Consider the following 15,326-nt stretch of genomic DNA (forward strand, 5'->3'; position numbering starts at 1 on the left):
CTGTCTCTGGGTTATTTTATCACCCAGGTTCTCCCAGAGGTGGCGCAGCTCGGTGAGCGGCTCCTGGATCATGTCCCTGTCTGTCTGGTCGGACACTTTCTTCAACATCAGCTCCCCCTGGTGGCACAACTTCTCCATGTCGATCTGCTGCTGGTAAACCTCCACCTTGTACAGCTGCTCGGGGCGAACGGAGGGATGAGACGAGGGGAGGGTTTGAATATCGACAGAGACAGTTTATCAGAACTTCGGTTTCCAGGAAAACAGCTTGCAAGTGAAGTCTGCTCATTGGTGGGTAATTAAAAATGAAACTGTCATGCCAACCTTGAGCTCTTCAATCTGCTGCTTCACAGTTCCCAGCTCAGTTCCCACAGTTGACATGTCACACAGCTTGATCACCGCGTTGTCCAGGTAGTCAAACATGGACTGGAAGTCAAACAGAGAGACGCACATGAGCTGGTGCAAAGACAGCATCATTTACAAAGGGTTTATTTGTCTCTGGGGAACGAACCTGCAGAGCGTCCTGATACTGCACAGAGGCCGTCATGGCCTCCTCCAGTCTTTCCATCCTCTCCCTCCAAGTCCGATTCAGACCCTCCCAGGCGGCATTCATCTGAGAGGAGGACAGAATTATATGAGTGGGCGCTAAAACATTTGTTTTGTTTTTTTAATCTTCTTCAGTCACTGAATGTCTGAATCTCACCTCATCGATAGTTTTCTTGACTTCAGGTTTCTCAGTTTCTCCACAGGCAAAGATGAGGTCCGCCCCGAGGGTCCTGACAAACTCCAGCTCCTCCCTCAGGCCGTCTGTCTCTGCCTTGATGGCCTAACAGAGGAAGAGAGTGAACTCCATCAGCCACCAGAACCCCTCTACATATTTATATTTTCAGATCCCCTCTCCCTCCGTACCTCGGCAGCCTCGATCTGCTGCTTGATGAGCGAGGGGTCCACACCAGGGTCCTCCAGCTCCCTCACGATATCTTGGGAGTCTCGGAGCGTGCTCAGCAGAGCCGCCACGTCAGACCAGAATTTCCCAGCCACGTCCAGGACGTCGTTCAGCTTCCCCTCCCTCTCCTCGGCACGCTGCCGGATCTCATCCCACAGAGAGCGCAGGCGCAGGAGGCGGGAGCGAACGGCTGGAGGAGGGAAGAGGAGAAGAGTCGAGGTTTGAACAGGAAAATCTTTTTTAACAAGAACAATAATGTTTTCTTTGTTTTGCCATCTAGTGTCCAGTCCTGGTTGGTGAACTCCTCCATCAGTCCCACTGCGGCTGCACAGTGGTTCATTCAGCTTCGTGACATGTGGAGGGCTCGAGGGCTTCACAGCACAAAGTCCTGTACGGAGCTATTTGACAAAGACGGTTGTGTTTTGTTTCACGATGTGGTGGCGTTTGTAAGAAATATTCAGGACCGCTCTGCTGATTCTGTGATTTGACACTTGTTCGCCCACCGGCTTTGACAAAAACAAAGACGTACTTCTGCTAATGAACTTTTCAGTCAGTGAATCAGTTGAACTCAAGCCTCAAGACACGTTAATATTTTCACCCAGACTACAGAAGCCTGTTTATGACCCTGTACAGTTTCAATTCACCCTTTGTGCCAAATATAGATATTTTTTTATCATATCACTATAATGTTGAAGATTTGAACTCTTTATTTTATAATTGGAAGTTTCTCTTTATTATGTTCTTCAAGATGGATAAAACATTTAGTATAAAATATGTAAATAATCCTGCTTTCATCACGTTCTGCTGCTCATCAATGAATTAAACACAGGTGAACTTTAAATTAACATTAAAAGATATTGAAACACACCTAAATGTGTTTTTTTATTTGATGAAAAACATTGATGTTCGTTTTAATATCATATTTATTACAAGATATATTTAAAAAATAACGCCACCTAGTGTTTCAAACTGTCTTGGACCTTACAGGGCCGATGTTTGCATGTCATGACATTAAAATATTAAGAGAGAGACACTTGTTGAACCCTTCACCCTGTTTAACACCAGATGAGTGTCAGTGTGATGTGCTCGTCATTCACTGTCACTCACCCTGAGCAGCAGGGTCGTCGCGAGCGGCTCGTCCGATGAGCTCCTCTCCGCGGGCACACAGTGCGGAGAAGCTTGGCAGCAGCTTGTCCAGCTCCAGCCCCTGGGCTCGGTGCTCCGCCAGCTGCTCCCTGATCTTCTCCACCTCCGCCGCCACCGGGGGAGGCTGCCTGAGTCGCTGCACCGCCCCCTCCAGAGTCTCCAGCAGGGGATCCATCTTGTCGTGAAACTGAGAACGGAAGGAAACGTTGTGAGGAGGAGGAGGAGAGTGCGTTGAGGCTGCTGGGTTTTTCAAAAGCTGTGTGACATTCTGAAAGTGGGAAAATACTGATATATCACGTGGGTGTTCGGCCATCTGCGGCAGACTGCGTTAACTTTGAGGAGTTTAAAAATTACAGACTCCAGGATAGAGAAAAAACAGATAAGAGACATTTCTCTGGTAGTCGATCTGTGTAATATCTCAGTATTTCACTTGCAGCATGTCATCCAGGTTGTGTTACTCGGACAGAGCTGGACGTGATCTACCACACAAGAGGGAGCTATTAGGACAGTTGTGTCCACTCTAAAGGACTCGTGAGACATTTTGGACAGGACATAGTAAAATTCTATACACTTCTGAGTGACATAAAAATACGCGATCACAAAACACTTGAATCTAGGCACAACGGGGAGATTTCTGGTGATACAACAGGACGACTATGACTGAATCAAGTCCAGTCTGAGACTAAAACAATCACAGGAAAGCTCGTCTCAGTTTCAGACTCAATTCAAGTCGACATTCTGACACAAAGGGAACGTTCCTAACAGATCTAGTTCAGACTCATGGTTACTTCAGCAAACACATGATTTGGAAGAACGTTTAAATCAGTGAAGCCACATTTGAGATTGAAGTGATTTTGAGAGAAATGTATAAACAGCAGAAATCCAGACATCCTTTAAAACCCAAATTATTATTACTTCATTTGACTCCTGATCAGTTTAGAGGCTTCACTTCCGATTCATGTTTCGTTAACCGACCAAATCATGTGGCGTAACCGCAGCCTCAGTTCGATGTGGTCAGTCTGGGGTCTTACCTCTACCAGCTGGGTGATTGCAGTGAGCAGTGACCATGGAGAAAATGGTGACGGGTGGGGAGCAACACACACAGCACATCCACAATGAACGAGGGATGGGACGGAGGAGGTAACGGGTTGCAAGGACGAGTGATGGTGACGATGAGGAGGGAGATTAAGTTAAAGGATGAGGGAGGAGAGACAAAGGACGTTTAGGATGGAGATGAGGGATGAGAACAACGTGATGCAGGTGGAGGAGGAGAGGGAGCAACATGTGGATCAGTTTGAAGGAGTGGAGGGTGGAAAAACAATACAATGAGTTAAATCAGAGACATGCATACAGTACAAAACGTCTGGTAAAATCGAAGTGCAAAGAAAAACTCAAATAAAACTAGGATGAAAAGAAGACATGATGAAATAAATAAATAAATAAAAGTCTTGGATAATAAAATGTGTTGTGTTGTCATGTGAGACCAGACTGTGTCTTTCTACGTCTTGTTTTTAAAAAAGTAAAACACTAAAAATAAAGAGAAGCCAATGAAACGTAACCTCAACTGAACTGAGCTGCACAAAAATCCTCATTATCATTTAGTGTAAAACATGCAACAGAGACAAAAACACAGTCACATGAGCCTCGTGCTGTTTAGTAATCACATCAGACTGTTTCATGTGCGGCAGCAGACACTACATAGAAGGCTGTAAACAGACTGGGGCCAATAAAACAGCAGTTATTAAAACATCTTCTATCTCCACTAGTGTCACACGGTTTTAATCTAATAAACATGTTCACGGACAAAATGTCCTTAAAGTTTGAACAAGTTGTGCCCTGAAGTTTCAGACTTTCAAACATCGAGCCGAGTGAGGGAGTTAATTGGACGTCCGTGTCGTACCTGTGCAGACTGGGACACTGCCTCGTCCAGCGCTGTAGCTCGATCTTTCACCTCCTCTTTAATGGCCAGGTAGCGTTTTTCGGCCTTGGTGTAGCGCTGCGTCACCGTCGCCCCCTCCTGGAGGCTGAGCTCGGCCAGCTGGGGTCCGATCTTCAGCAGCTTGTCGATGTGCGGCTTGTGCTCTGCAATCGACTCCCTCAGAAGCTGGAGAGGAAACAGAGGAACGTGGACGTTAAGTCGACATTTAAAAAAAATTTACGAAACGAAAGAAAAGTTGTAGATTTCATTTCCGCTCTCACTCTCATCTGGTCTTGCTGCAGTCTGAGAGCATCTGTGTCGATGGCTGGTGGCGGCAGCTGGGTGATGAGGGTTTCAGTCTCGCCCAACCACGGCTCCAGTTCCTCGTATGTTTCCCAGAACCGAGCCACCAGAACCTGAGCCTGCTCCAGAGCCGAGAACCGCTCACTGTGGTTGTGGCTCACGGCTTCGTAACGAGCGCTCAGAGAATCGGTCTTTACCTGGAGAAGGTGAAGTGGAGAGAAACAGATATAAAAAAAAAAAAAACTTCCCACACATGATTTGTTACTTAACCCTCATCCATCTCATCCATCAGCCACTCACCATCAGAGCATCCTTCTGAGCGTCACTGCACGTCTCCAGGATTTCATCTCTGGTGTTGAGGAGCTGGTCCACGGTGTCTTTGTGTCGGATGATGTCGATGTTGAAGGCTCTCTGCACCTGCAGCTGAGCCACTGTCACGTCAGGCTCCAGACTCAGGGGCCCCAGAGACGCCAACTTGCGCTCGGTCTCCCCGACCCAGGCCAGCTCCGCGTCCACGGCCTCCTCGTACTGAAGGAGGAGAAGACGTTAAAACATAAATCTGATGTCTTTTAAAAAAGACAGCTCGTGTTTGTGGGTGATACTGCCTGCAGCACCTGCTGAGACCTCTGGATGGCAGCTTGCACCAGCTGCACACGCTGAGTGATGGTTTCATCAGCCTGACGATACCGCTGGTTGCCGTCAGCGACCAGGCGGTCCAGGCCTTCTCTGGCTCGCCACGGCACCAGGTCGAGCAGAGCGCTGCCCACCTCGTTGACCGTGTCCAACACCAGGCGCTTCTCCGCCGAGACTTTTTTCAGCTCCTGTGAAAACGAAGGATTCGTTCAACAAAACAAAAGCTGCCATCGAATGAAAACTTAACTCATGTACTGATAAAATGTTTTAAATAGCAACCAGTGTATCTGTGTTGTTACTGAGACTCTGGTTTTCATATGTGGCAGCAGACTGGTACGGTAGCGTCAAATGAAATGACAATAATCCTTTCAACAGCTTTTAGAAGCTTATTCAGTTCAGACTAATCAATGTTTCCATGGTAACTCCGAGAGAGGAACAGCTGAAAATACTATTACAGACGGGAGTCGTCACAAAATAGCTGCTCTCTTCATGCTAGGGGGAGAAAATGAAGAAACATAAACCTGATGTACCTTCTGTCTCTCCTGATAGGCTGGTGTGGCGTCAGGCTCCACGTTGTTGAGCTCCGCCTCCACGCCGTCCAGCCACTGGTTGATGTCGTCGTGCGCGCTGGCGAATCTGGTGGCGAGCTGCAGGGCCTGCTCCAGGGTGCGGAGGGCCTTGCTGCTGCCGGCCGTCATCTCGGCATAGCGAGACTTGATGCCGTCCAGCTTCTCCTGGATCAAGAGCACCTCCTCACCTGCAGAGCGACACACGGGTCGGTTTGAGGAGGTGGAAACGGATGTAACTTAAGAAGAGTCCTAATTCTAACAGTATTTCATAAAATTCACATTTCAATGAAACGTTCTGTTTTGGATCCGCAGCTTTGAAAAGCCATGAAAACGCGAGCGGAAACACAAAGTGTGTCGACCGGGGAACATCCTCCGACAGCGCTGCCTGGCTGCATGGCTAATATCACGATCTGCGGGGAGAGCAGATGCTTCAGGCTGGTTCACCGCTGATCTGAAAATATGTGGTTTGGATGTGAAACTACAACGAAAACAGTGTTTGAGCGTCGAATGTGTTTCTGTTACTGAGCCTGGACTTAGTCTGAGCCGCAGTCAGAGATTTTTAGAAAACATACACAAGAAGAAGGGGCTGAATTCAGGCAGCGTTCAACGCATGGGAAAATAAATACAGTGCAATTAACGTTTCACAATCTTTGCTTATGGAATTTTTTCTGATCAAGGATGCTGAATAAATAAATAATTTACTTTCATGTATTTCCAGGTATATCATTGCAGCGTGATGTTACCTGTGGTCTGTTTGAGTAAAGCTTGTCCGTTCTTGATGGCCTGATCCACTGTTTTCTTCCTGCTCACGATCTCTTCATTTAGAGACTGAAGGAAAAAAAAAAATGTAAGTTCACACACGTCGGGATAAAAACCGTTTCCCTTAAAACACGAATCATAAATAACAACGTGGACCTTTTCAGTGTGTTGAGTGTGTTTCACATCTGTTCTTTATTCTCATAATCCCACAGCTCATATAAGATTCATGCTGTAGGTAATTATTATTTTGTCAAAATCTTTCGTGAATTCGTTTCCCACCACAATGTGTTTATGGTTCAAACACATTTGAAACGTGTGCAGACGTGTCAGTGTTTCAATCGGAGGGAAACAAAGAGCTTCGACGACATTTCTTTATCATGAAGATTTAATAACGACGTCTTAGGATTAATTCATTTCCTCTTAAAACCTACTGACTGATCATCTGCCTCACATCTGAGAGTTGTCATTCGTTGTGTTGACAAAGTCGTACCAGAGTGTATTTGTGCTGCTCGGCCAGCAGCTGAGGTTGGTAGTTCTGGACGGAGACCTGCCCGAGCCTCTGAGCCACCTCAGCCAGCCAGTTCAGCACCTCTACCTCGTCCTCTCCAAACAGCTGAGCGTTGGCCAGCGCCTGCTCCAAAAGGCCCGCGCGCCTCGAGCACCAATCCATGAGCTCCGAGTGACCCGACCTCACCGCCCCCACACGCTCGTTCAACCAATCGCGGTCCGCCGCACAGCTGAGCGGGGTCAGCGATTGGCTGAGGGACTCGAGGTGGTCAACCTCAGCTTCTCTTGAGGACACATCCTCTTGGATCGCCTGGGAAGTGTGTGTGTGTGTGTGTGTGTGTGTGTGTGTGTGTGTGTTTTATAGGAAGATGAAGAAAAGTGAGAAAACAAAAGCAACAAACAACGAAGAAAACAGATAAAAACTCAAAATATGAAGATGCAAATGACAAATCATAGATAAACAGGAAATCATAAACATCAATGGATGAATGAGATGAACAACTTAAAAATGTTTGAACTTCAAAACTGAAAACAACACAACTTAAATGAATATAAAAAAACTGAATTCAGAAGTGAGGTAGTTTGGGTTATAATTAAATGTTTGTTGTTGTGGATCATTGATCCTCTCCAGCATCTTTCCATCGAGTTACACTGAATAAATAAAGTTGTTTTTAAGTTTCCTGATGTGTGTCGGTGTTTGTTAGTGTCGGTGTTTTCCCTTTGACTCCTCAGACATTTTCTGTTTTTGATGCCACCATGAAATAACACCACCGGTCTCCTGGCAGTCTCTGTGACCACGGGGCAGTGGACGGTACCTTGTGCTTGGTGATCTGCTGGGTGATCTTGGCCGTCTGGGTGCCCATGGGCTCCGCGGAGCTCAGGCGTCTCTCTGTGGCGCTCAACCATTCTCCCAGCGGCTCCAGGGCTTCGTGGAAGTGAAGAGCCAGAACCTGCAGCTCCTCCAGCTGCCTGTGCCTGAGGGACGAGAGGGAGGAGGAGCGATGAGGACACCAGGAGAATGAGAGGAGGAGGAGGTAGGGAGCTTTTATCGGCGCGTTATTGCTTTCACTTGCTTAAATGGGGCCCGACTTTGTGACACACAGCTGTCAGGTGAATTTCATAAACTGATGAAATGAATTATTTGTGTGTTTGAGACTGAAAGTGCAATAAATTCTAGAGACAACAACTTAATATCGTTCCTAAGAACAAGCTGCCTGGCATTTAAAAAACACTTTTAATAAGGATTTGAAATTTATATGAAAGACGAAGCTGAGATATCAGAACTTTTCACAATGCCTCTGCTTGGTTGTCCCTCCTGAAAGAAACTAAAAGTCCTGAATGAGGAGAAAAGCCGAGGGGAAAATGCTGTTCATGTATGATCAATGATATAAAAACATATTCACAGTGATATTGTCTTTGCTTTCCAGATGAGAAAATGGACATACGTACTGTTTTTGTGTCTAAATTGTGTCTCACAAAATCTTGTGTAAAGGAGACTGACCTGGCCCCGGCCTTGTCCAGCAGCTCAGTCCATCTCTCTGCCAGACTGTGGAGCTGAGTCTGGATCTTCTCTCGGTCCTGAGTGTCGGCTGTGGCTGCGATCCTCTCGCCTTCAGCTCGGATCATCTCCACCGTCGGCCGCCGGTCGTCTAACAACCTCTGGAGCAGCTGCAGGACGACAAACACGCAGTGTTAGTGTAATCGTGCAAGAGGGTATCTCTGTAGGAGGCGTTTCTAATATAAAAACAAACTGCAGCCTCACTAATGATTATTGGACTGAACATTATACATTTCATAAAAGTGTAAAACAACCTAAAATGTTTTTTGTTTGCAAAAAGAACTATTGTTTTCACTTGAGACTGAAACAGGATTTGAGTTTTGAAGTGTTCTCTGGCAGAACAAAGCTCCGTAAGAGGGTATTTGTTTCAGAGACGTGTTTAAGTAAATGAGTCAAGAGAATTTATTTTGTTTGCCAAAACAGAAGAAACAGATATTTCCTTTTTTACAGAGAAGCGAACTTCATTCATCTCTTTAAAGTTTTCATCAATGCTTCAGGAAATAACTGAGGTCAGAGGATCTCTTTTAAAAAGATTCTTCTACACGTGAATTCTTAAAGATTTATTCCACTTCTAGAAAAGGAACATATGAAGAAAACTTCCATTCACTTTACTGAGAACTAAACTGTTTTCACATTAAAAAAACATCACACAGGAACCTAGACCCTTCCCGTTTAGATAGCGACCCCCCCCCCCTCTTTGATATAAACTGGTGCTAACGGCTCGGTTCGTCTCTGGAATTCACTTCTCTACAGTTTACTCTCCTTCAAGCCAAACACTGACACCATTCTCGGTCACAGACGTAAACACTTGTGATTGATCGCTGGTCAAGACTGGAGCTCTCTGGTGTGTACAAACACAGGAAGTGCATGCAGGATAAACAGGGAAAAGAATGTATGTGTGTGTGCGTGCGTGCGTCTGAAAACAATACGAATCCACCATGCGTGCATGTGTCTGTTTTTATGCCAGTATGACTGGCAGACGGTCAACTGGGGCCGTTTGGATGCCAGGCAGACAGATCATTGACTGTGTGTGTGTGTGTGTGAGTGTGTGTGTGTGTGCGCGCGCGCTTCTCATTCAAATATCTGATGTTTGTGCTTAAAGGACACTGAGGACATCTGAATATCAATGTTTGAATTCAAACTCTGATAAATGGGCGATGTGTTATTTTCATTAGAACATAAAGAAATGATGTAGAAGAAAAAGTGGAAACTTGAATTTGTGCGGGTGGCAGACGTTAAGAACTCGAAGGTTATAGCTTCAAATCTGAAACTGGAAAATCTGAGCAGGCTGAAAAACAATCCTCATCAAACTGTCAATAAAAACACTGCTCTACGTGTTGCACCTCGCTGCTCTGTACAAACAACATCTCTTCATCTTCGTTGTACCTTTTGTTCTTGGATCTGGGCCTTGACCACACGGTACTCTGCAGACGGAGGCTTCTGATTGGCCACCAGCTCCTCTGTGTCGCTCAGCCAACTTAGCAGAGGCTCCAGAGCATCCTGAAATTTCCCACAGTGCAACAGGGCCTCCTGCAGCTGGGCAATCCGCTCTGCCACCTGAAGACAGGAGAGACGGATTTTTAAAAAAACGGCAAAATTTGTTTTATAATAATTAACTTAAATTCTAATACAGGCCGATACAGGTGTCGTACCTGCTTGTTGAGTGAGTTCCATCTGAGGTTGGTGGTCTCCAGGTCGTGCTCCAGCGCCTGGGTGTCGGTGTGTTTGGCGGCGCTCTGGATCAGACCCTGACCCACAGCGTTGGCGTGCTGCAGCTTCGGTTGAATACTGTCCACCTGTTCTCTCTCCACAGCCTGGGAAAACAGACAGAGACACAGGGGACGCCGTTAATTGGCTGGTTGATTGACTCATTGTGTCATAAGTGAATGAACAACAGAAGAAAAGGGAAGAGAAGACGTGTGGGACATGAGGGCGAGAGACAGACGCCGTCCAAAATACACCACACGTTCAGTCTGCATGACGACAAATGGAAGTGAACTGTGCCACATTGTGGACCTGCATATAGAAGTGAGTTGTTATTAGGGGCTGAGAGACAGACGGAGGGATGTGCAGAGATAAGAGAGGAGTGGGAGACAGGAAGAGAGCTGGAGGAACGAGGCAGGAGGGAGGAGGAGAGGAGAGGAGGGGAGAGAGGGGATTACAGGGATTAGCGGGTTAGACGAGTGAGGGGACGGCTGGAAAAGGCTGAGTCGACAGCACACACATTGCACACAACCTTCACTTAATCACACCCAAACTGACACACAGGCAGACACACACTTATTGCGAATACACACGGCAACACACGTGTGCAGGGCTGGAGCCATCTTGTGCTGACAATAGGAGCAGCCATGCGACACTTAACGAAACCAGACTTCAGCGGCGACCAATACACGTCTCTCACAGGGAAACTGTGCCGCTAATGTATCAGCGATGGTTTTTAAAGGTCGGTCCAGGGACGAAGACGACGGGGATTCATCCACAAACTATTTACAATCAATAGGTTATCAAAGTCATGTCTGCAACAAAACCGTCACACGTCCACTAGTTTAGCTTCATAAATGTAAGAATGTTGTTTCAGTTCATTGTAAATTAAATGTCCTAATCGCTGAAACATTAAATCTTGTTTCTATCTCGTGTGTTCATGTTATTTTTCTAGTAGTCTGGTTTTCTCTAGTGAGAGGAAAAACAACTCCATAACCTTCAGCTAATGTAATAAATGTCAGGGGAAAAAAAACATTCTGCGGAATTCCTGTAAACCGTCCTGTTATATCAAACACTTCGCCAAATCCACAAAACAACTTTCACGGTATTCCACCACTTCTGCGACCAGTGGAAACGCTGTGAACAACCGCAGAGGAAATTCTTTTCTTCTGGTCATTTTTTGGAGAAATAATGACATCAAACATTACGGGGTCGGTAATGTGGGGGTTCGCTGACATGAAAACATGTCTTGACATTCAGAATAGAGCCACAGAGGAGGAATTAGGGCCGGCGGTTTGTAATGCTGCAGCGGCCAAACCCCGAAGGCCACACAAAGAGTCCAGAGTAACACAAATAACCAGACGTGTTCACACGCCGAGGACACAATTAAAAACACAATTTTGGTAAATCCGAAGCCTGAGGACCAATTACTGGTGAGGAGGGTGTGGTTAAAGCGAAGGAGAAGAACAATGAGAGGATGAAGAAACAATCCTGGGTTCATCCCCTGATCCACATCCACACCAAAATGAAATAAGTTCTTCCCTGACCCATAACACATCCTTCCACCAAGTTCTGTGGTAATCCGTCCGGTCCGCTTTGCAGTGTGTTGCATCATGAATGATTCAGTTTGTGTCTAATCAACAGTGGATCTCAGCCTTTCAACATGTTTCAGCAGGTTTAAGTGAATCCAGACTAAACACTGTGGTAACTCCTGCAGATGGACCGGGAGTGTTTCTGCAGCGGGTCGTAATCAACGGGTTCACGGGTTTGTGCTCCAGATTTTAAATATGGCATCAAACTATAGGTTATCCGTGCCAAGGCTTTGTGTGTGTGTGTGTGTGTGTGTGTGTGAGTGTGTGTGTGTTTGTGTAAAGTGTGAATCGATGTGTGTAATTATGTGTCTGTGTGAAAATAAATGATTAAGTGTTCTGCAGGTATGAGTCTCAAGATTAAATATGAATGAGCAGTGTGTGTGTGTGTGTGTGTGTGTGTGTGTGTGTGTGTGTGTGTGGGTGTGTGTGTTTGTCCAGTTTGGACGCAGCTGTGTTGTGGCGATGGGCGTCATAACTCCTAGGAACAGGAAGTCTGTCGGCCAGAACAACAATGACTACAGCCATGACCCACTCCACCCCACGCCTGGTGTGTGTGTGTGTGTGTGTGTGTGTGTGTGTGTGTGTGTGTGTGTGTGTGTGTGTGTGTGTGTGTGTGTGTCAGAGATAGCAGGGAAGTGAAAAGGAAAAAACAGGGAAAGTAGCTGCACCCATTCATCATCTAAACACAGTGGGATGTATATAAACGTGTTATAGTTTGTGTGTGTGTTGACGTTTCTCTCCCTCCTCTTCTACTTCTGTCTCTCTCTCTCTCTCCCTCTCTCTCTTTCTCTCTGAGTGGTTGAATCCACTAAACCAGAGCTCTGGAAAATGTCCCACATACTTGTCATTCTTCTCTACCTCCGCCAGCTCTCAGCAACACACACACTCTTGACTGAGCTAACTTGACTGAGCACCACCGTGCTCGTCATCCTCCTCTTCATCGCGTCACATCGTCAACCTTTCCTCTCTGCCGCTCCTCTTTCCTTTTGCTCCCCGTGACCACAGCTGAGCCTCCTCCATCCTACACACACCGTGCCGCTCAGTCTCTCCTCCTTCTGGACCACAAACCCACACCGGCGTTCTCACCTCAGCTGCAGGTTAATGTAGACGGACGTAAAAACACGAGACAGTAGATCTGAGTAAAGCAGAGACGCTGGCTGAGGTCTGTCTGCATTGAGTGGTTAAATATCAAGCTGGTGAAATGCTCAAGAGCAATTTACTTTTTTCATTTCATCTTAAATGTGATGATGTTTTGTCTAATTTCATTGTAAACTATTTTCTCTTTAGTCAAATTAAAGAACAAGCCATTTGAAAACCTCATCTTGGTGATGGAAGATTAGAGTGGACAACCTTCACTATTTCAACTTGATTCCAAATTGATAATAAAAATAATTTCTAGCTGCTTGAAATCCCTTGAAAAGTTGGTTCAAAAGTTTTTCTCCCTGATGCTAAATACTCACGATTGAAAGTCCGGCAAGAAAATCACAAACACAAACATCTACAGAGAAAGTGATTTTCTCGTATAACGAAGCTGATTGGTAAAATATGTGTGAAGCCCACAGGCTCTCATGAAATTCCAGCTGTTCTCTCCGAGGCAGCAAATCAGGTCAAATACTGTGTGTGAGTGTGAAAGCACATGAGTGTGAGGCTTCTCTCTAAACTACTGTACGAGACCAGAGAAACGCATGACTCCAACATGGTTTCAGTCAAGAGAATTAACAGCAGTGAAATTTAACTCTAACTGACCTCAGGGGCCACGAACAAATTCAAGTTTCTTGGTCTTCGAGTCCGAGCACAGTTCTGTACGTTTGCTGCACGTGAACATATGTGTGGATGCTCTATATTTAACTGTCATCTGTCGAGCTGCTAACAGCTGAGTAGAGGGATGGACGCGTTGACGACGCGTGTCCGCAACATCGTTCATCCATCAGATTTATGATCGGGGCGGATGAGGAACACGTAAACTCCTGACATAGACATAAAAAAGAAGAACATGGAGGATGAGAAGTTTTTCACGTAAAAGGTTTATTCCTTTTCTTTACTTTCATGGTCGTCTTGAACTTTTTCCTTCACCTCCCAAACACCTCCTCTCTATATCTCGCCCCTCTCCCTCTCGCTTCCTTCCTGCCTCGGCCCGCGTCTCTCGCTCTTCCTGGCTTTCAACCCTCGTCCTTCCTCACTCCCTCCTTTCTCTTTTAACAGAACAACGAAAGAGGGGAAGAAGGAAACGGATGAAATCTGTTTCCAAAATCAAAACTATTTTGCCAGCGACGCAGGGATGGGGGCGGGGTCAATGGGTTATTAAATCTGATTTGAATCCAGCGTCCCTGCTTGAACGTCCAACACACAGAAACAAATCTCATGCAAATGTGACCTGCATTCAAAACACACTGGCTTAAACCTTCCCCTTTATTTTCCCCATCAGTTCTTTTTCTTTTATACGTATTAATTCCTCTGAACAAACACGTCTCATTTTCCTTCTTTCATGTAAATCCAGCTCTTCCCCTACATGTGGGATGTTTGTGCTGTTAATCAACTCCCTGCGAGACCCACAGAGAAAGAGTAATATATGATTTTCTTTCTTTTTTTTGTATTCTTGGAAACGCGATCACATCTAACAGGAGACCGACTTTAAGAGCTCTGCTGTCCCACGTCGTTGTGAGAGAGGGGGTGAGATGCAGCAGCAAAATCGGTTTTGAATAAAAGCTTCAAATGTATGATCTCCTTTTTACATTTTAAGCGAGATAAATGTCTTCCTGTCTTTCATGTTGGTCTGTGGTCCTAAATGTCTCTGTCTCCTCCACTCCTCCGTCTTTCACAGGTTTATCCCGGAGGCGGTTTGTTCAGAACCAGAATTATCACATCAATCAAAACACAAAATGGACGAGCTGCCCAAGCAACCTGTTTCTCTCTCTCTCTCTCTCTCTCTCTCTCTCTCTCTCCGTCTATCAGTGCCTCGTCTGTTTCAGGAACATTTGTTCATGTTATTCCATCTGGTGTTGAAAATCTTTTAAAACCCAAATGGGAAATGAATTCAAAAAACGTATATAGTCACAGCGATTCTAATTTAGATTCTTTAAATGTATCAGAGGTGATTTCAGCTAATTTAAAAAGGTATAAATCCGGCAGAGGCAGCGGGTCTGGAGTTATCATACAGGTTATGAGACATCTGAAGTATTAAATACACGCAGTGTAACAGAAGAAGAGCTCCAATTACTGCATGTGACATGTGTTAGTACTTTTATTGACCTGATTTAAGAATATCTGAGACGGTTTTTAAGACTTGTTTAACCATGTAAGCGACTGAAACCAACAAATGCTCCTGAACAAAAAAAAATACAATTTCAGATACGTCTGTATATAAACTGCCACTGGTCAGTCTGTACAGTATGTTCCCTCTCCCAGTTCATCAAACAGCATGCAAAGCTCGTCCATCTGTCTGTCTGCCTGTTTGTTGTTTGAGCGCACACACACACGCACACACACACACGCACACACACACAGACACACACACACAGTGCTTTAAAATGAGCTCCATATTAATCCAAAGACCTTCTGCTTGTGTCCGCCTGCCAGCAGAGTTCTCTTATCGCTGTCCTAAAGCCCCATGTAGAGCTAAAAGGTGCTCCCCCGTGAAAACAATGGCTTCCTCCACCCAACCTCCCCGTCGCCTGTCACAACTCTTTTTGTGTCT

At 45.6% G+C, this 15,326-nt stretch overlaps 1 protein-coding gene across 32 annotated transcripts in view; it reads right to left on the reverse strand.

The window, feature by feature from the left end:
* Positions 1-15,326, reverse strand: part of macf1a (microtubule actin crosslinking factor 1a) — a 165,944-nt gene that overhangs the window by 15,123 nt on the left and 135,495 nt on the right. For 29 of the 32 annotated variants that reach the window (XM_069516049.1, XM_069516033.1, XM_069516047.1 and 26 more), the window contains 17 exons: positions 9,989-10,150; positions 9,723-9,893; positions 8,280-8,446; positions 7,594-7,753; positions 6,762-7,088; positions 6,256-6,340; positions 5,474-5,700; positions 4,925-5,131; positions 4,611-4,838; positions 4,289-4,507; positions 3,990-4,193; positions 2,051-2,276; positions 907-1,133; positions 701-823; positions 509-610; positions 322-423; positions 1-174 (listed from right to left, as the gene is read on the reverse strand). In XM_069516049.1, coding sequence (XP_069372150.1) covers positions 1-174; positions 322-423; positions 509-610; positions 701-823; positions 907-1,133; positions 2,051-2,276; positions 3,990-4,193; positions 4,289-4,507; positions 4,611-4,838; positions 4,925-5,131; positions 5,474-5,700; positions 6,256-6,340; positions 6,762-7,088; positions 7,594-7,753; positions 8,280-8,446; positions 9,723-9,893; positions 9,989-10,150 — 3,111 coding nt within the window. The remainder of the gene's footprint in view (positions 175-321; positions 424-508; positions 611-700; positions 824-906; positions 1,134-2,050; positions 2,277-3,989; positions 4,194-4,288; positions 4,508-4,610; positions 4,839-4,924; positions 5,132-5,473; positions 5,701-6,255; positions 6,341-6,761; positions 7,089-7,593; positions 7,754-8,279; positions 8,447-9,722; positions 9,894-9,988; positions 10,151-15,326) is intronic. The other 3 variants (XM_069516046.1, XM_069516048.1, XM_069516030.1) reach the window with 1 other exon arrangement.

Source organism: Paralichthys olivaceus, chromosome 20, assembly GCF_024713975.1.
Source record: "Paralichthys olivaceus isolate ysfri-2021 chromosome 20, ASM2471397v2, whole genome shotgun sequence".
NCBI lineage: Eukaryota > Metazoa > Chordata > Actinopteri > Pleuronectiformes > Paralichthyidae > Paralichthys > Paralichthys olivaceus.